General features: G+C 41.7%; 1 protein-coding gene across 4 annotated transcripts in view; it reads left to right on the forward strand.

Moving 5' to 3' along the window:
* The window catches only part of ANO3 (anoctamin 3), a 233,760-nt gene that overhangs the window by 174,343 nt on the left and 37,526 nt on the right, over window positions 1–21,891 (forward strand). For all 4 annotated transcript variants that reach the window (XM_077929690.1, XM_077929694.1, XM_028729269.2 and 1 more), the window contains 7 exons: window positions 3,815–3,946; window positions 5,161–5,267; window positions 8,027–8,082; window positions 10,294–10,415; window positions 12,616–12,750; window positions 16,984–17,080; window positions 21,138–21,198. In XM_077929690.1, the coding sequence (XP_077785816.1) occupies window positions 3,815–3,946; window positions 5,161–5,267; window positions 8,027–8,082; window positions 10,294–10,415; window positions 12,616–12,750; window positions 16,984–17,080; window positions 21,138–21,198 (710 nt within the window). The remainder of the gene's footprint in view (window positions 1–3,814; window positions 3,947–5,160; window positions 5,268–8,026; window positions 8,083–10,293; window positions 10,416–12,615; window positions 12,751–16,983; window positions 17,081–21,137; window positions 21,199–21,891) is intronic.

The raw sequence follows: 21,891 nt of genomic DNA on the forward strand, positions 1-21,891 counted from the left end.
CCAATACTTTTTTCTCATCAGCTCTCTGTAATTTCTTATTCTTTTAAAAAATGGCGCTCCTATTAAAAATAACTGAATAGAACTAACAGTAAAATTCTGTTTGTCTGCTCAGAGGTAAGCCTAGCAGAGTTCAATGGGACTAACCCTGTCTACTTGGGAGCAAGTTCAGTTGAATTCAATAAGACATTCATGGTTACTCCCTTATAAATGTCTGCAGAATTGCAGCCTCAGTGGCAAAGGCTCAAGACAATTAATTGAGTATGTTCCAAAGAACATCTATGTCCCATTTGCTGCATAAGGTTTCTAAGTTTTTTGTGAAACAGAACATTGCATTTCTTTCTAAACAAATAATGAAATTTTGTAGCCCAGTTTTCAGCAGTGCAAATGAAACAAGAGTTAATTTTGTTAAATCATTAATGCAGTATGTTGTTATGGTTACCATTTACACATTTCAATTATCTTGGTCCTATTTATTTTCAATACATCCAGTATTGCATGTTTTGGTCTCTTATGTTTTGTTTTCTTTATATATAAATGATGGTTATGACCTTGTGGTTAAACTGAATTCATTCATTCATACCTGAATCATTCTATGAAATAAAGTCTACAAGTAAACATACGGTGCAATGAGCAATAATGTATGAAATGCAATGCAGAGAGCAATAATATCTATGGGTGCAATGTAGCCTTTTAAAAGTCAATACGGGTTTGGAAAAGATTTTAATGATATGTAGATTGCATCTCATACCAATGCAAATAAGATCACTTTCAGGACCCGATATTGAATTTTAGTGAAAGATTGCATTCCTTTTGTATTTAAATGGAAATTTTGCCTGGTTCAGTGCTTCTGGGGTGTTCTCCTCATTATTTGAAATTATTTCTTTCATTACCCCCAGTGAATTTATTAAGAGTGATGGCCCATTACAGCAAAGAAGTGTTACCTGTTTATTTGTTGCACTGATGTGCCAGTTGTACCTTATAAAGATGAATAAGCCATTCTGTTAAAAAGCACTGTCTAGAGTTCAAGCAAACAGCAGACTCAGACACTGCAGCACTGAATACCAAGAGAGCAAGGGCAAGATATATGCAGAAGCAGGTATCTGTGCGTACGTCCCCTGACAGAGTTGGATTCCTCCCCTGCCCCCCACCCTTTACAATGTGCACATTGTTCCCACTGCTGGGTGACTGCAACCAGCACTTTGATCTTGGATGTGTTTTTCCCGACACTAGATCAGAAATGCAATTCAGTGTAAACAAGTGCAAAGTGTTGCACGGCACGTCAGGGCAAAGTAAATAAATAAATTTTAATTTCACATACATGGTCATGGGGTCTGAACTTGCAGCAACCGACTAAGAACGAGATAGCTTGATGAAGATCATCATCATTTTTAATTTGTATACCGTCTTTCTATCTTACAATACAGTGGTACCTCGCAAGACGAATGCCTCGCAAGACAAAAAACTCGCTAGACGAAAGGGTTTTTTGTTTTTTGAGCTGCTTCGCAAGACGATTTTCCCTATGGGCTTGCTTCGCAAGACGGAAACGTCTTGCAAGTTTGTTTCCTTTTTCTTAACACTGTTAATACAGTTGCGACTTGACTTCAAGGAGCAACTCATAGAACGCGGTGTGGTAGCCTTTTTTGAGGTTTTTAAAGACTTTGGTGATTTTTGAAGCTTTTCAAAAACTTTCCCGACACCGTGCTTCGCAAGACGGAAAAAATCGCAAGACGACAAAACTTGCGGAACGAATTAATTTCGTCTTGCGAGGCACCACTGTACTCAAGACGGTTTATAAGTTGAAGAAACAAAATATGTACATCTTATAGCAATCTAATGCAATAGTAAATGTGATAATAAAACAAAACTTTAAAATAAGCAACCTACATCAAAAAAAGTAACATTCAACAAGATGTCAACGGAGTGTGCAGCAGCTGAGAAAAAGGCAAATTCTATGCCGGGGATCATTAGAAAGGAATGGGAAATAAAACTGCCAAATTGTGTGCTTGCATTTGGAATACCGTGTACCGTTCTGGCCTTTGCCTTACCTCAAAAACCATACAGTAAGCCTGCAACTTACATAGGAGTTATGTTCTGGAGATGACACCTAAAGCCAAATTTGCATGTAGTCCAAACATATTGGGTTCAATGGCAGGTGAGATTGCCCAAATCTTTCTTCCTGAGTGTTTTTAGTTCCGAGAAAAGGTGAGTAAGAGAGGAAATTATGCATGACATGGAGGTAGTGGGTAGAGAAAAGTTTTTTCTGCCTCTCTCTCATAACTTGTGGGCGTCCAATAAAACTGAATGTTGAAAGAGTCAGGACAGATGAAAGGACTTTTTGTGCAGCACGTAATTAAACTATGGAAATCACTCCCACAGGAGGCAGTGAGGGCCACTAACTTGGATGGCTTTAAAAGAGGATTAGACAGATTCAAGGAGGATAAGATTATTACTGGCTACTCACCACAATAGCTATGCTCTGCTCAGAGATGGCAATGTCAGAGATGGCAATGCTTCTGAATACTAGTTGCTAGAAACCACAGGAGGGGAGAGGGCTCGAGCTCAGATCATGTTTGCAGGTTTCCCATCGGTTCCTGATTGTCCACTGTTGGAACAAGATGCTGGACTAGATGGGCCACCGTTCTAGATGCTCTTCTCTCTCAACTCCCTCTGTGCATCTCCACATCAGAAGCAGCAGCAACAGCTGAACATGAGAGCATCTGATGGAGCTCTGTGGTGACAAGGGCAGACCAAACCTGTAGTTCCTCTTCATAACACTTCAAGAGGCCTGTAATTTGGCCCTCAATAGAAGAGCAATATTTGGAGAGAGATTGTTTTATGCATTGCATTTGTATATTTTATTGATTTTTGTAAACCACCCAGGAGAGACTTTGGTCAACGGGTGGCCTAGAAATAATTCAAATAAATACCACAAGAAGAGCCCGGATAGATCTAGTCAAATGTCCTGTCTTGTGGAGAGACATCTCACTAACAAACCAAATAGAGTCAAAGAATGTAAAATGCAGATGACTCTGTTTTTATTTTGCTACAATGTTTTTGTCACAGGCCCTACATATTAATTCTATTGCAGCTTACGAATACAGGTTGGAGTGGGATGTTTAGTGAACAGGTATAATGGAAACACAGCAATTATATTTGTGAGGCCTCATTGTATATTTCACCTCAGACTGAATGGCAACCCATGAGTTATGTGAGGGAAGCTCTGAACCTCCAGATATTTCTGGACTACAATTCCCAAACTCTCTGACCATTGAATTTGCTGACTGGCACAGAAGGGAGTTGTGAGTGGAAAAAACATCAGGGGCTAGCAGAGATTCCTTATCTCTTCTCTAAACTCATTCATGTGGGCCATTCCATTCCATTTTCCCCCAACCAGAGCAAGGGGGAAAGAACACACATCACTGGTAGAGCATCTGCCTTGCAAGCACATGTGTCTCCTGTTGAATCCCCAGCATATCCAGATAGGTTTGGGAGAGACTCCTGCCCGAAACCCTGGACAGCCACTGCCAGTCAGTGCAGACAATAGTGAGTTAGATGGATTCAACGGTCTGACTTGCTACAAGGCAACTTCCTATGTTCCTAGTGTAGGCAGTGCCACTTAATCCCTTTTTTATCCCCTGGTTATGCAGCTATTTTTCTTCATTTTTGAAGAGGAGGACATTATAAAGAACATGGCTTCATCTTCTTTGTTTTCCATTCTAGTACAACCCTCCCATTGCCGGGTAGCATGTAGCGAAATCTCTAGGCAAAATACATGCAAGATATTGAAGTAATTCCCCCCCCCCCAATGTTCCAGTTTGCAGAGGAATATGAGAGAACTGAAGAGCTGGTTGCCCAGAAATCCAATGAAACTTGACAAAGAAGCGCTTCCTGACCTGGAAGAAACAGATTGCTATACGGCGCCCTTCAGTCGCGCACGCATACATCAGTAAGTGGGGGACCCATATGTATATATTCATAAGGCACCCTGATTAATATTTCACTTTTCCTCAGCAGGTGACATAACATCAATCATCATTAACAGATGGCTGATGTCAAAACTGAATGGTATTTATATTCTAAAAAATCTGTCATCTATATTCAGTGATATCTTCTAGCGATAGACCTTTAGCAACGTAGGATCAGGCACCAGTACCATCCCCTGGACTGGCTTTCTTTTCTCCAGGGTAATTTTGCAGTATTCTCAGAGCAACAATACTAAGTTCAAAATGTATGAGCTACTCTGAAATCCTAAGGGCCAGCACCACAAGTGCTACATTTTTGTTTCATAAAGGAGAATCACAATTGAATGTTCCTGATTAAAACCATAAATCTCATATTCATGAATTTTGTGACCCAAGAGGGAAATCTCAGTGGTGCAGGGCCATCCAATTGGACATTAGCAGGTCAGCAAAATACCCTATAGTGTTTTGTGTACATAAAGTTTTGGAAGCTTATTTGAAAAGGCCATTGTCTCAGAACCAGCTTGAAGATTGCTTGAATTGCACTACTTGCAGAAATTAAAATGTTTCAGGTTTTAGTTGCTCACATTTTAAATGAGATCCTTGAACATTTGAAGTCACCTGACACTCATGGATTTGCTTTTCAGTATTCATTTAACTAGACCGAACTACAAGTTGAACAATTCAAGTGATATAAATAAGATCTTAATACATGGCCTTTTAAAGAAACATGTTAATTGTGTCTATTCAGAAGTACCGATAAGTCCCACTGAATTCAGTGGGTCTTAATACCAGGTAAGTGGGTATAAGATTGCAGCCTAAGCTTAGGTTCTGAACCACATTGGAGTTAATTATTTGAAAATCATGGGATGGAAAGGGCATCATTGACCATATGGCATCCGAACCATTCCAGGGAGGCAAAGGTTTCTGGCACAAGAAGTGCGTGCTGAAACAGCAGAAGGGAACCTTAGCTGGGGAGTGATATTGGGAAGGGCAACTGCTGTGGAAACAGGACAGCAGGCGAACCCAAAAGGCAAAGGAAGTTTACTGACAGACGTTTGAATGGCAGAAAATCAAAGGCTCAGGTGCCAGTGCTTGTATTTAATGTGTGGAGCTATTTCGTTCGTTGTGAGATATATTGTATGGTGATATTTTGACAGTTGCTTTGAAAATTAATCGACATCAACTATCTCTTCAACAGTTTTACAATAAACAACAAAGACAGTTTCTTCAGCAACTCCACAAGAAGTAGAATAGTACACCATATGCTGCAGAGAACGAAGTATGAAGATGGGAAATCAAAAATGGGTATAATTCCACTTGGGTATTAAGACTGCTTGTCGTTAGCAACATATGCTCTGCCAGCCAAAATTATTGAGTGAATATCTAAACTAAAATATAGATAACATCCAATTGGAGAAGACATCATGGAATTTTCACCTGGGGACACTCCAAATGACCACTTTCTTAAGCTTTCGTCCAGTTTTGCTTGCACAGTGCTTACGCACATGTTAGATTATATCCAGCCTTTATTGAACATTTCTTCTGATTTGTTAGTTACAGGACAATAAGCATTCATTCTCATTTGCTTGCAGGGTGTTTACATTCGTTTCCGTTAATTAGTCTGTCAGTCATCCTGTATTTTTCAATAGCTTTCCCCATCACTATTCAAACCATGAAAAGACTAAGGACTGGTAAAGAAAAAGTGATTTATATGCATTGTATGTGCCATATAACATTGTGCCACCAGATGGCGATGTGCAGTCCCGTTTTTCTCTACCTGTTTTCCCTGTTTAGATTTACAATGCTTTAAACGGAAATGCTTCTTTGATGTGCTTAGATCCAGCCTAATTATTTCTAAAAAGCAGATTTGTTGTGCTAAGACAGCAGAGTCCCTTAATTGACATTAAAACACAAACCTAAAGCTTTGGAATGCACTTGAATTCCTCCTGGAGGAAGAGGCGTCCATAAGATTCTTCATATAGGGTTACCATATTTCAAATAGTTGTTGAGCTTTGGAGGAGGGGGCAAAGTAGTTGAGCTTTTGGGCAAATTCACAAATTCAGCTGTTTTTTTAAGGAAAATCAACAAAAGAGACGCTGCCAACATGGGTTGCCACACATCCAGATTTTCCCGGACATTTTACCGATTTCCGCCTAGATGCTGCTTCTGACTGCAGTATTCCGGGTATGTCCAGGAATTTCCGGACGTATGGCAACCCTAGAAGTTCACAGAAAACTAACAATAGTTGCCAATTTAACAAAGATTGTTAATAAAGGCTTGAATCCAAAGGTGTTTTGCACTTGTGAAGAGCCCCTTACCTGTATACTTGTGCAAGGTATCTACATCCAGTTCTTTTAATTTCCTCATTCTGCACTCAGTCTTCTTCATAGCCATCCCACTATAATTATTTTGGAACTTATTTTTTATTAGGGATGCAAATAATGTATTTAGTTGTTTTGCTTATCAGCCATAACAAAACAGAGCACAAACCTCCCCCAAAACGTTCAGTTGTGCCACAAGTTCTTATTTTGCTAGATGCCAGCACAAATAAAGAAACAAACCAAACAACATCACTTTCATTATGAAACTGGAAATAATATATCAACTCACTGGGGGAAACAAAGTTCCTCCTGCAACTAAAGCTGTGGGGATTCCGTGGGGATCCTTCTAAAGTGAGCATTGGGGGGGTGTAAAGGACAGCATCCTCTGCCCCAGTGTAGGAGCTGCATGTTTATTGTTAGCAGCATTTTTAAATCTAGAACTTTGAAACTCAGACTTGAGTCCAACAAGCAGCAAACTGATCCACGCCTCCTAGCTTTTGACAGTAACCATATTAGCAAATGACCAGATGAGAAGCAGAAGAGCAAAGAGCTTTTATCTGCTTGGAGAAACTTGCTGACTTGACTTGAAACACCATTAGCCTTGCATATAATGATTTTTGAATGGGTTCATCGTTTCAGGTTAAGGAGAACTAGCATTAGGGTTGCCATATTTTGAAGAGCAAAAAAAGAGGTAGCCCGAAATGCTGCTAGCCAGAGCCAGGGAAAGAAGCCATGACAAGAAGAGCAGCCCGAGCCTGCCCCACCCCACCCCACCCCCCAAAAAACCCCACACCTTGGACATTTCCTTTTAAATGTAAAAACCTGTCTGGATTGGCCTGTTGGCAACCAGCCAAAGAAGAACATGAAAGCCACCACACTGTCACATCAGGATTCCGTTTTTGTACGCTGCAAAAACACACACAGAAACCCTGAAGCATATGCACAAGTGTGCATTGAAGATATTACAGTGCAATAGGCCCACTTGAGGCCTTTGTGTGATGGCATCAAGATTGCTCTGTGTCTGTGTGTGTGTTGCAATTCATTCCATACCCAGGTGCTTGTCAGCAGGGTAATCCTATCCAGCGGCGGAGCAAGCCAATCGGGCGCCTGGGGTGGCACGTGTGCCCTACACCCAGGGGTGGGGCCAGCCAACCATGGGGGCAAATCCAACCACCTGCGGGGGTGGGGTCAGCTGCCTGTGGGGTTGGTGAGCTGGGGCAGGACGCTCCATGGGGCCTCTGAGGAGTCGGCCTCCTCCCACTCAGCTGTCCTACAGCTGGGGGGGGGGACCGTTTGGGGCAGCACGGAGCCTGCGGGCACCCAAGCCACCACATCACTCTCAGTAGAGATGTGTGGCTCATGCATGCTGCAGGCCCCACTGTGAGTGCCACCCGGCATTTTGTCACCCCCCTCAGTGGTGACACCCAGGGCCCCCGCCGCCCCTCCACCACCCCTGAACCTATCTAGAAAAAAAGAAGAAGCAGACAGAAAAATGGGGGGGGAGCTGGGCATGTGTGGCAACATGAACAAAGCCAGAAAATATTCTTAATAAGGAAATTTATATACTACTTCATATTTCAAAGAAAATCTCTAAGTGGTTTACAGCCAACTAAAAATATCACAAATGAAATGCAGAAATAACATTAACGAAATCCACATTTTGGAGCAGCACTTGGATGTTAGCACTTGTGTTGAGGAACCTGATTTCTAAGTTGTGTTATTGTCTTCTTCTTCATTCCCTAGGCATTAACAGATTACTCAACAACGGAACTTACGAAGCTGCATTTCCACCTCACGAGGTAGATTAAGTAGTAGTGCTTTGAGTTCATTCTATGTTCATTCTAAGTTTGCATTAACCTCCTGCAGTCCGAAAATGAAATGTAAATTTGCTCCCAGGTATTTCTGTTTCTCCGCTCTGCCAGTCTTCTCTGAGGACCCCTTCTTCAAACTATCTTCGTTGTGTAGTTTTTTGTTGCGCTAGATGTCATTTGTTGCATAGCATGCAACCCATCCAAAGCATGTTTATTCATGAGCACAAGGTTCTAGCCTAAGGCACAACACCCACAAGCAAGGGGGAGCCTCAGGTCCAGATGCTGCATATGGCCCTCCAAGCCCCTTTATCCGGCCCCAGGACATGCACCCATCCCAGGCACCGTCCCTCCTGGCTCTGCTTTGCACTCTTCTTGAGGTTTTCTTGTTTGTTTGTTGCCTGGCTGGGATGTGCTCTCAAACTCTTGGATGGAGGATAAAGAGAACTGTGTGTATGTGTGGAAGCTAGCCTACAGTACAAAGGTGATATTTGAATTCATTACTCTGTCTGATTTTGCCTTTGACTCCTGTAAGTTTGCCCAGAAGGGAACATGGCCTTCTGGCTGAAAAAAGTTTCTCTAGTCCATGCCATAGGCAATAGGAATTTTGTTTCCTGGAAAGCAGATAGTCATAGGTAAGGTAAAGGGACCCCTGACCATTAGGTCCAGTCATGACCGACTCTGGGGTTGCGGCGCTCATCTCGCTTTATTGGCCAAGGGAGCCGGTGTACAGCTTCCAGGTCATGTGGCCAGCATGACTAAGCCGCTTCTGGCGAACCAGAGCAGCGCACGGAAACGCCGTTTACCTTCCCGCCGGAGCGGTACCTATTTATTTACTTGCACTTTGACGTGCTTTCGAACTGCTAGGTTGGCAGGAGCAGGGACCGGGCAACGGGAGCTCACCCCGTTGTGGGGATTCGAACTGCCGACCTTCTGATCGGCAAGTCCTAGGCTCTGTGGTTTAACCCACAGCGCTACCCACATCCCCAGTCATAGGTAGCATAGTGCATATATTATTATATATTATTATATTAATTTTTTTGATTAACAACATTTCTATGCACCCCAAAACTTGGAAGAGGGCCTAAGTGGTGTTCTACATTAGTATAAAACAATGGAATATGTTATTTCAACTCACTGCTGTCACGTTCTGCCCAGTGCACCAGCCTGCGGGATGGCAAGTTCCACTCACAAAGTCCCATACCTGCATCTTCCATGACAAATCAACCTTTCAAGTCAAGCAGGAAGCTTTGGGGATGATGTTGGGCTGAGCATGGTTAGAATCCTCACTGTAATGGGGAATCCTTGTTGTGTATGTTTCTCAGTCAGAGGGAGGATTCTAAGTGCATTCAGCTGAATGTGTGAGAGAAAGAAAAACCCTTTGGACTTTCCAACATCATCATCAACATCATAATTATTATTAGTAGTAGTATTGCTGTTGTTGCTGCTATTATATATGCGTGTAAATGCAATAGTAATTGTTCTCAGCAATGGCTTTATGCTAGTGGGAAGTGCTTCCATTCACATAAAGTGGGCCCCCATTTTTTGTCAGTCCTCAACTGCAGTCAAAACTTTCCACCATTCCTCAAGAGCAGCTTCTCAGGAGGGTGGGGGTGGACTGCAGTCAGCATAAATTGGGTGCCCCACATTGCACTAGCAAAAAACAAGTATTTTTTAAAAAATAATAATAATTAAATTTCAATATTGAGACAAGCAATATCATTAACAATACAGCAACTTTATGTTACACACGCACACGCACACACACACACACACACACACACACACACACACACTGCTTTTCCTTCTAATATTTTTAAACATGGGAATTATTGTGAGGATGAATGTAACAATTGTGTACTTTATACGTAAATGCACCATATACTTGCATTAATAATGGACAGTATCTTCCAGCTGGAAAGTACTTCAGTTCTATGGTGTCAAGAAAAAGCACTTCCAGAAGGATCTCTCTGTTTTTGTTCCAAAATAATGTTTTCCTTCTGTGGAGATGTTTATAATTACCTCAGCTTGAGCAGAGTATGCTCAAGACTGTACTGTTCAGTATTGTTTAGTAATACATGGAGCAACTGTCCTGTTCCATTAGAAATGTTGTTTTAATATTTTTCTTAATTTCTTCATAAGAACACTTTTCTTCTGTATAAGCACATAACAATCCCCCCTCCTCCACTATCTGTCTTCCAGGGAAGTCACAAGAGCAGGCATCCCATCAAAACTCACGGAGCCCAGAATCATCGACATCTGTTATATGAGCGCTGGGCACGGTGGGGAATGTGGTATAAATACCAGCCTTTGGATTTGATCAGGTACTCCAAGAATACTGCAGAACTCGGTTTAGTCCCATGAAAAGGGAGGAAGGCTGAATGACGTTCCAATGAACATTCTGCTGTGAACAGTCTCCTTATATCAGCCTAGTGTTTTAAATTGGTGGGGTAACCTCTGTTCCAGGGACTGAATGCATCCTATTGTGCCGCTGTTATCTGGCCCTTAGCACACTCCCTTGGCCACTCTCCTTGTCCTTAGGCTACACCCCTCACCAATAGTGTTCTACACTCTCAAGTGGTTTTGCCTGACTGGAATGTGTCTTTGCACTGTAGTAATGTCTCTTCCTTTCCTAGTTAGGATGGAGGGGATATATGTACAGGGCTGTCTTAAGCATATGCGGCGCTGTGGTGCAAAGATCCACCCGGCACCCCCCCCCCCTCAGGTTGCCCAGTCCCAGGCATACAGGAGGGTGGAGCTGGCCGGCCGCCTCAGCATTCGGTCGCCCCCAAACTCACAGCGCAGAGCCACCCACAGCAGAAGAGCTCACTGCAGCACTCTGACCAATGGGCAGGCTCTTCCCCGGACTCAACTCTCAGGCCCCAGACTCTTGGCCTGGTGCCCCTGGGTGCCTGGGTGCCCCACACCCCTAGTGCCTATGGGTAAGACGGCCCTGCATATGTAAAAAAAATAAACCTCTGACTTTTGTGCAGTTGAAATCTGGCCTATATAGGTAGACATTTATTGTGCCATGCACTTTTCCCTCTGGATGATTGATGGAATCCAGCCCTCAGCCTGAGAAAAGTTCTCCATCTCTGCTTTAAGTAGTGTATAAATTGATTTTTTAAAAAAAACTTTGATTTGTTTCTTAGTTCTGATGAAATGCATGCTGTATTCAGAAAATGTAAGATAATAATTTAGCATGCATCTGCAAATAAATACAATAGCACAAATACAGTAGTGCAATCACACTGAATTGGTTGTCCCAGTCCATTTGCAATGTGCCAAATTTGCCACCACCTCTGCCTTTCCCTCTCCCTTCTGTTAAGCAGCAGCCATGCAACAACCCAGTGGTCAGGTGAGTGCTGTCACCCCACCATGCCACCTGCTACTGGTGTTACCAGATCTACTTATTGGCATGTGTGGAAGGAAGGACTGCCTAGGCCATGTCCAGAGACTCTGGCTGCATTTTGACATCTGGCTAAACCATTGTTTAATGTGACATGAACAAGCCAAGCAAACCAATGGTTCATGCATTTCCCCCATCCCCTCTCCTCCTGTAGCATCTCGGGAGGATGCTGAAAGTTTCTCTTCTGTTTTCCATTAATTGAAGTTTAGTGTTTCAAGCTAAAACTATGGTAAACTATGGGTTGCTGTTTTGAAACAAGCCAGTTTCGAAATCCAAAGGTTAAGGTTTTAAACAAACTATGGTTCACATTAACACATCAATACAAGAAATTGCAGTTAAGCAAAAATCAGATGCAAAACTATGAAAAAACAACAACCACAGAGCAAGGTTGACCTAAAACATTTTGCTGCCAGAGCAGAACAGCAAGTCAAGGTGTCTACTACTCAGGTAAGGCCAAGTCATTTCAGCAACGAAGTCCCACAAAAATACAATTGTAATAACATAATAACTAACAATTTGCTTTCCTTTTATGACCACCAAAATCAGCTGCCCCAAGGTGATCACTTCACTCTGCCTATTTGCAAGGCCAATTTTGCTGCAGAGTTTTGTTCATGCCATGTTAAACTATGGTTTAGTGTTGCATCCATATGTACTTTTTAAGTACAGCAACGATACTCCCTGCTCCAAGAGTCTCTACAATGGCCATTCTTTTGAAACAGACAGGACTCTAGTTGTGCCTGACTGTGTTAAATTAAAAATATGTATGGTCCAGAACAGGCTTTTCCACTGTGATGAACTCCAGTTTTGGACTACAACTCCCATTGCCCCTGACTATTACTCAGCTGACTGGGACTTAGGTAAATTGTAGTCCAAAACATCTGGCCAGCACCAGATTGGGAAAGCTGACCTTGAATGCAATCAATGGCCTTCAAATTATATGTTGAACTGAAATAAAAAGGCTTTGCCAAACCCATTTCTAACCAAATCCCATCCCAACTGAAGAGTAGTTCCACTTCCACTTAAGGTGAATGATGTGTTGCCAAGGCTGGCATTGGCATTCAATTACCATACTTTGACATTTAAGCTTATTGTATATTTACCTTTTTCTTATGCAGGCGGTATTTTGGAGAGAAAATTGGCCTTTATTTCGCTTGGCTGGGATGGTATACTGGGATGCTCATTCCTGCTGCACTTGTTGGGCTGTTTGTTTTCCTTTATGGATTATTTACCATGGATTCCAGCCAAGTAAGGTAAGAGGTGTGGGATAACACAGCATGCTCTGTCGCTATGAGCTGACAGCTCTCAAGCCCTATCAAAAGTAGCTGTCGAAATGGATCACGAGAATAATGCAAATTGGCCTAAGCCCCACTCTGCTGCCTGAATATCATATGGAAGAATCACAAGGTGGGTTTTTCGTACCGGGCCTAAGGTTTTTGGTGTGTGCATGATGCTTTTAGTGTGTGATCATCTTCAGTCCAGTTTCTGTTTGCTTTTTAAGGATTGTTTTGAGATGCAGCAGATCCACTTCATAGTAATTAAAAATGAAATAACATTCTGGTATGAGCTACTTTCCCTCCTTAGATAAGCATTTACATCAAAAGGTAGGGGGGACGGGACAAAATGACTCTCTCAATACTGAAAAGTTATTATTCTAGCATGACCATAAAATAAAAGCATGACAATGCAATGTAGCATTTGAAACTAAAATCTCCCCATTCTGACCTGTGCATCATAAAGTTATCTTGCCTCAGTTACCTTCTGTTGTGCTGCCATCACTTTGTACATTCTCTTACCCCCTTTGGCAACAGCCAATGATGTAGAGAGAAGTTGAGGAAAAGCACAATGTGACAATGTTATGAATTACAGGGGAGCAAGGAAGAAATCAATGCCGAGATGCTGTTTTGGTGTCCCCCCTCCAATAAAATAAAAACCAGGAACATTGCTCTGGAGGGTTGGGAAAAACCCTGAGGAAATTTGGGGTTTGTGAAGGGATGGGGGGGGGGTTGGAGTTCTGTTGCACAAGCCAAAGTTCTAATGATTCAGTGACTTCTCTGCATACAAACACGCAGTTCTTAGGTTGGATGGGGGAAGAAAGCTATGCCCCCACCCCAAGCAAAACTGTCCAAAACCTTCTAATGTCCTATTCTTTTAAAAGAATATATTTTACTGCTTTTTCACATTTAATAAAGTTAATTAAAACATAGCAGACAACAAACAGCAGCTAGTCTGTTATTTCTTGGAAAAAAGCGTAACAGCGGTTTGAAATTAGAACCATTACTTAGAACAAGTTTATGATGCACATTAAACTCTCTGATCCAAAATGTTTTCTCCACATGTTTCGATAGGTCCTGCCTATTATTAAAGCATCTACAGGTCATTTAGACAAGACCTTTCCCTAACAAATGGAAGGTAACCCCAGACCTGGCCAATAGGTTTGAGCAATCCTCCTGGTCCCATTAACCCTCTCCTGTCCCTGACATTAATCCACCATTGCCTCAAGGCCAAATCACAAAACAGTCTTATTCACAGTAAACAGATGGCAAACCCACAAAAATATTCTGGGGAAGAAATCTCATTCCAGTAGGCATCATTATGAGGGGAAATGGGATAGAAATGCTTTTAACAAACAAATAAATAAACATTTGTGAAAGCCTTTTGATAATCAAAACTGTGGGTGGGATTCAGCTAAAGAGGCTCATCTATAGAAGCCCTGTGCTATGGGCCCTCTCCTCACATGGCTCCCCAAATTGGCTTGGGTGTGTATGTGTGTTGTGAGAACCCATGAACCATCATGTTGCCAGGGGCTGGAGTCAGACACAGGTCACATGAAAGGCACAAGACTCCATCGTCAGTGAAGTTAACTCTTTAATCAAAGAAACAGCATACAACTCAGAAACACATCCCAGTAGGTCTTGCCAGGACTGAACGTCCCTGCCTTCTACCCTTTCTAAGGCTCTTCCTCTTTCAGATGTTTCCAAGCATTCTCAAATTTCATGTGCGTACCACTGGCCTCTGTTCTGTTCTCCTCCTTATCCTGTATGTTCTTGGAGACCAGGGGGAAGGGGAACTTATTATAGCAGGAGAGGAAGACTCCATGGATTCTTCAGCAGTCTCTTGACCTCCCCCCCTTCTCTGCTTCAGCCTCAGAGTCTGAACTATTCCCTGTCACAGGCTCTTCCTGCTCATTAAATCCTGTTGCCTCTTCAGCATCTATCCCCCCCCTCTGACCTCTCCTCGGTGTCCCACTACCAATCCCCAGCTTCTAAGCCATCCTTCTCTCGGGGTTCCCTTGGGGGTTCACTGACTGGTGCCTTCTACTACTTTATCCAGCCAGTTCCTGACACATGTGAGGAGAAGGGGGAGGGGTGTCATTCTGTCTGTCAAGCTGAAATGTTTGCACTGACGGAATGATCAGAAAAGCATTGAAAATTAATTAATTAAATGTATTCCTCCCTAACTCAGAAAAGGTGGTTATTATTCCTAACATATTAATTGCATAGCTACACTGCACAACGGCAGTACATTCACTGCACTGTTTTAACCCTCATCAACTAAAGTGTCAAGGAACACAAGGATCATCCTGGATTTTCATTATGCAACAAGACTTCATGTCAGTTTGACAAATTAGCATCCCCCAAAGACATAACTATTAATTTAATGCGTCAATACAAAGCCATCTGGTTTTAAGACTACTGGATTCCAAATTTGTTGATGCTCGTAACTGAAAAATGAGCAGAGTGTGTCGATAATGGCTTCATAGGTTTGTCCACAAAATGTAACATTTGCTAGCCAGGCCTCACCAGAGCTTAGTGTAATCAGAAACCCATTTTAAGTGCAAGAAGCCAGGACTGGGATCTATCCCATCATTTGTCATTTCATGACCCCATGATGGGCTACAACATAAAATACCTCATTGTGCATGGCACCATAAAATACAACATAAGACACTATTAAAACAAACAGAAAAATCAGTTAAAGCAATTAACAACTCAGTTTTGTAATATTTTGCAGACATGTTATGTGCCTTCGTAGCTGCCACCTGGATAATATGAACCAATGGAAAGTTTGATACAGAACAGATTTTGACTCAGCAACAGACTCATGGATGTTCTTCAGTTATTTTATACATTTGTATATATCATAGTAATACATGATGCAACAATGGGCATTCAGCAGTTTTCAACATATAATTACTTCATATGTAATTGCTTAATATAATTACATATGAAGTAGTTACAACCATATGAGATATATGACTCTGAGCATCTGCAGAATACAGGTCCTTTTGCACTAGATACACATAACAGGTACTCATACAAACTTGTTTAGGGGACAGGTTCTTGCTTTTCAGAAGAAGGAAGAGGATGTAACTAGAAACATCTCTTTTTTTAACAGTTAACATAGTGCATGGCTGATATGCCTTCATTCTTGCCCACACCTTGAAACCTTCTGTTTTCAGTGATTAATGCTCGTTGTATTTTAAAAAGCATACAGCAGTGCAAATCAATTCTTAGAGTTATGTAACAGGCTGGCACTTAGGTAAAGTTAGTATTCCCTCTAGTGGTTTGTGATGAATTTGATTTTTAAAACAAATCTGCATAACACAACTTGCTTTCACAAAACATGATGCACAGGTAACAGAGGGGTAATTACTATTCACAGCTAGACATCCCTTCAGCAGTTTCTGAATTTTTTGTTTGATTATGAGTCTTCAGATTGTGGGAACTGGAGTTTCAAACCTAGCTCAGTATTCAGATAAGTCAATGATTAAACTGGCAAGCACTATAGTTGATATGTGCTTCATGTCTAGAAACAAAACTAAGATTATCATGTTTTTCCAGTCGATAGCAGTTGCTTAAAAAGGAAATGCATGGGTTTAAATATTTCTTTTTCCATATCTACTTTTGTAGAAAGACCTGGGAGAAATGTCTTTGTTTTTGTAGCAAGGCCTGGGAGAAATTTTAATCATCATCACCAGCCAGGCAATATCAAAGGCATAGATTGATACAATCCAAACCTCTGGGAATATCTGGACTCTTCATCCTGCCCCATGTGTGTGTCATTTGGGGCCTGGGTTGTGGTGCAGGAAGTTGCAATGGAAAGAGGAATCATACAAAATCAGGAAGAAGCAACTTGCACCAGCAACTTCATGCTGACTTTATGCACTCGGTTCTGAGGGTTTCTTTCCTGCCAGGGTATCTGCCTTGGCTTCATCCCAGGACCATCATATGACTTTGGGGGGGGGGTGGTAAAGTGAAACAGAACTTCCAAAAATCCTACTGTCAATGAAATCATAATTAAACTGCCATGTCCTGTGTTGTGCATGTGCAATAAAATAAGTTTAGGTACAGTTTCCAAAGTAAGGCACAAACACAATGCTGCAAATATTAGAAGCCTTGCGGCCTGTGTCAGCTACCTTAATGAATGTCATAAACATCAGTCATCCCTGAATAAACATTGGCTGTCTTTATTTCCTGGTGCAGCAGAGAGATCTGCGAGGCAAATGAAACTGTCATGTGTCCAATGTGTGAGAAGAATTGCACCCTGCAAAAACTCAATGAAAGCTGCATCTATGCAAAGGTAAGTTATTTTGTGCTCTAGAAGCTCTATGCTTCAGATACGTCAGTTGGAAACTGCATACGGCCTCTTGTTGTCATTTGAGTCAAATGCTTTTCCATTGTACCACATGTGGGGGACATCTGGCCCTCCGTAAGTCGCTGAGCTGTAGCTTTCACCATTCATGACCATTGGCTATGTTTCTAGGGCTGATGGGAATTGTGGTTCAGCAACAGTTGGAGAGCCAGAGGTTCCCACTCCTATAATGCACAGTGGTGCTTGGTGGACTCTTCAGCAACAAACCCAGAAATGTATTCAGCTTTCATGCTCATCACTTCACAAGGATTTGCCCTGCCAAAACAGGTTATTGCGATAGAACCTATAAAAGCAACCCAGGCCAAGTGAATATCTTTGGCCCTTTGCTATCAGTGGTGGGGCTGAGAGCCTGCCTCCCTGTCTTCCCGCTCTGTAAGAAAATATTTCTGCTCTGCAGAGACAGAAAATGATTATGAATTCACATCAAACACTTAAACACCACTTCAAGACTTTTGAAGTGTGGAATGCAAATACTCAATGCCCGATTTGTTGTTGGGGTTATTAGTAGGATGCTCACATATTCTGGACCCATGACCAGCAGTATACCCTGTGTACATTTTGGCTCTTGATTAATTTATGTAGTCATGGGGTTGGATCCAATGAAGTAATTACGTTCATGAAAGAACTTCTGCTTCAGAAGCAGAATTTCCCTCTCCTTCCACGTCCAAAACATCTGATCTGGGCTTTATTCCAATCAAGGAGAGGGGTTGTGGGGCACACAGGGAGAGGAGACGAGAGGGAGGGAAAGTTGTTGTTCAAAGCAAAAGGCCTTCTGCAAACAGAAAGAATTCACTGGATATATAACACAAGCAGTTTTACAGATATAGCAAACCTATATGCAGTGCTATTTTTCTAGAAAAAGAGGTGCTGGAACTCACCATGAACACCTCCCTTGTTCTCTTATAATGGCAATGGTGCCCACCTGAGAGGTGCCGAAACCGAGTTCTGGTAAGTTCCGGCTGAAAAAAAGCCCTGCCTATATGTGTGTATTCAATATCAGGCCCTACTGAGTTCAATGGGGCTTTCTTTGACGTAAATGAAAATAAGATTACAGCATTCCTTACTCATCTGTATTATTACTAAATAAATACATAAATACAATGTAAAACAACAGATTACAGTTGTTTTGTTTCATTAATTTGTAAGAATTTGTGGTTTTTCTACTTCCATTTGAAAACAGAAGCATTCCTATTTTCATCTGATTCACACATACGACAAATCACTCCCCAGTCATTTTATTTACCTCCCAGTCCTTTAATAGCACTCTGTCTGTCTGTCTGTCTGTCTATAAACACACACATCCACACCAGAGTTACCTTTGAATCCCACATTCACTGTAATGAAATTCATGGAGCACACTTACCGAGCTGATATTCTTGAGCAATGGGTAGTAAATGTGCACTTTGTCAAATGTGCACTTTAAATCATCTGAGGCCTGAGTGCTTATCAGACATATGCGTTAAATAACTACACACTATATAGTGGATTCATTCAAAAGAAAATAAAACATTCTAGAGGGATTCTACACTATAAATGTTGTTTAAACCATTTTTATTACATTCACTCTAAAGAAATATATTATAGTTGTCTGTTTTGTGTAAACATTTCATCCCCTCTCTGGTAAATATTTTCTTATTGGAAAACGGCATTCCTATTAAAACAGGGATGTGTTAAATTGGCTAAGGTTTGCAGTTCCTGAAGAGGACTGTGCAAGAGAAAAAGTCTCAAGGCATCTAATTAAGTATGTCATCTTGTGTGGGGAATGAAATCCTCCTACAGCAAACTATTCAGCCTCCTCAGCACTCCTTTTCCCCAGATACCCATCGCCTTACAAGCATCACATTCCTAAGGTCCATTGCTGTTCCTTAGACTTTGGGGTTATATGTAACACAGTGTAGTTATAGAGTAGTTAAACATTGGCAGTGAAGTCTCCTTCCATTAATAAAAGTGTTGTAGACACTGTGTCTAAATGGTGAGGAAATAAATGGTAGTTAAATGGCAAACAGAATTAATTACAGTATTACAGGTTAAGTTAGAAATAGTTCTTGTTCCAGTAAACCTGCTCACAATCTCTGCATGCTGTGAACTTCATGTCAGTTTTCTTTAGCTAAATCAGACTAATATTGTGATAGGAATAGATTCAGGTAGGTAGCCGTCTTGGTCTGACGCAGTCGAAATAAATTAAAAAATTGTCCAGTAGCACCTTAGAGACTCACTAAGTTTGTTCTGGGTATAAGTTTTCATATGCATGCACACTTCTTCAGATACACCAAGTGTATCTGAACAACAACAACAACAATAATAATAATAATAATAATAATAATAATAATAATAATTTATTAATACCCCACCCATCTGGCTGGGTTTCCCCAGCCACTCTGGGTGGCTCCCAACCGAATATTAAAAACACAATACAGCATAGCATGCAGATAAAATAGAAAAACAGATTATATAAATTACTGAACAGCTGAATAAAAATGACAGCAGACAGTCAATTCATTATCAAATGCACTTTGAGCAGTTCACACTTGTGCATAAGGGAAAACAGAATCACAGCTTTGCTAAAAACAAGCATTTATACATGAAGAAGTGTCCATGCACATGAAAGCTTATACCCAGAACAAACTTATTTGGTCTCTAAGGTGCTACTGGACAATTTATTATTATTCTTTTTTATTGTGATAGGAAAACATAGGTTAGGTTATTTTTGGACTGAGGTTTTGGATTACATCATTCCTAACCATTAACCATGCTGCCTGGGGCATTGATGAGAGTTGAAGTCCAACAACATCTAGTGGGCCACAGATTCCTTCTCCTTTTTTGAGCCCTTTTCAGAATTAAACAAAACCACACAAGCATCCAGTTCACTGAATGCGTGGTGGGGGAAGTAATAGTACCACTTTATTCTGTCTTGATCAGACCCCTCCTGGAGTACTGTGTCCAATTCTGGGCACCACGGTTTAAGAAGGACATCAGCAAGCTGGAGGATATGCTGGGGAATGTGACCAAGATTATCAAGGGTCTGGAAACCAAGCTGGGTACATTTAGCCTAGGGAAGAGAAGACTGAGAAGTGATACAATAGCTACCTTCAAATATCTAAAGGGCTGTTACATTGAAGGTGGAGCAAGCATGCTTTCTGCTGCCCAAGAGCATAGCCCCCAAACCAATGGATTCAAATTACAAGAAAGGAAATTAAGCATTAGGAGGAGCTTCCTTGACAGTAAGAGCTGTTCATCAGTGGAATGGAGGACCTCAGCAAGAAATAAAGCCTACTTCAGTGCAGTTCAGCTTGGCACCTGCCCTTTATCCTACTCTTCACTGTAAGATAGTGTGCCGTTACTTTGGGGTGTTTTGCTGCCTGTTCTGCTTATTTTGTCCCTGGTGATGCAACTATGAATAGGCAAATCCCCTGTTCACAACTGGCAGGAACAGTGCATAGTGAAGAGATTAAGGAACAGGAAAAGTTGGTGAGTAACCTGGATGAAAATGGATTTCCTATGACAAACTTTCAGGTCTAGTAGATTTAAGGGCAGGGGAGAGAGGGAATGAAAACCCCAAAGAGGCATGTTTTCCTTTCTCAACAATAGGATGGGGATTTGAGGAATCCTCTCTCTACACAGAGAGCTGCGGTACTGAGGAATTATTGGGAGCTAGTATGGCAATTGCTTTAGGCCTCTGAGCCAGGATGGAGGTTGCCACGAGTGGATATGAAAATGAGCAGAGAATTAACCTCCACAGCATTAGCCCAATGAGCTAATATGATAGATGTAATTTTACGCTTATTCCACTGCTGATCCTTTAATAGAGTTCATGAAGGCATGGCCCATGTTTAAACCCAATGAAATTATGCACCCACTTTACCCGAGTCTGTTTGCAATTGTTCAGTATTATGACACTCTTTAATTAAGAACATATTAGCATATGGTAGATTTTATTGCTTAATAATTCCATTACTTGCCTTATATTTTTTCATTTTCTTCTAAGGTTACACACTTATTTGATAATGGAGGGACTGTCTTCTTCGCCATTTTTATGGCTATATGGGGTAAGTGTTGTTGTTGTTGTTGTTACTGTAAAATAAAAGGTATTATACTCAGCAAGTCTTAATTTGGAATGAACTTTAAAATGAGAATATACATTTTGAAGCTATTATTGTCATGCTTCTTAGGGATGTAGATCTCTATACACAGCTGAAATAAGCCCTTCAGGAACACAAATGACTGGGTAAATTACTCTAGTGCTAGAGAAACCTTTGCAGTCCATTGCATTATTATACAGTGGTGCCTCGCAAGACGAAATTAATTCGTTCCGCAAGTCTCTTCGTCTTGCGAGTTTTTCGTCTTGCGATGCACGGTTTCCCATAGGAATGCATTGAAAATCAATTAATGCGTTCCTAGGGAAACCGCCTTCAGACCAGGTCCGGGGACAGTCTGTCCCCCGACCTCTTCTGAAGGCTGGGGGGGGACAAGGGCTTTTCTTCCCACCCCCAGCATTTTAAAAAACCCCGGGACAGCGGAGGACTTCTCCGCTGTCCGGGGCAATCTTAAAATGCTGGCGGGCGGCATTTTAAAATCGCCCGGGACAGCGGAGGACTTCTCCGCTGTCCGGGGCGATTTAAAAGCCCCTGGGAAGGAAGGCAGGGGGGACAAAGATTTTCGCCCCCCGCCCGCCTTCAGAAGAGGTCCTTGACCTCTTCTGAAGGCGGGCGGGGGCGAAAGTCTTTGTTCCCCCCTGCCTG

Source organism: Podarcis muralis, chromosome 1 (assembly GCF_964188315.1).
Source record: "Podarcis muralis chromosome 1, rPodMur119.hap1.1, whole genome shotgun sequence".
NCBI classification, from domain to species: domain Eukaryota; kingdom Metazoa; phylum Chordata; class Lepidosauria; order Squamata; family Lacertidae; genus Podarcis; species Podarcis muralis.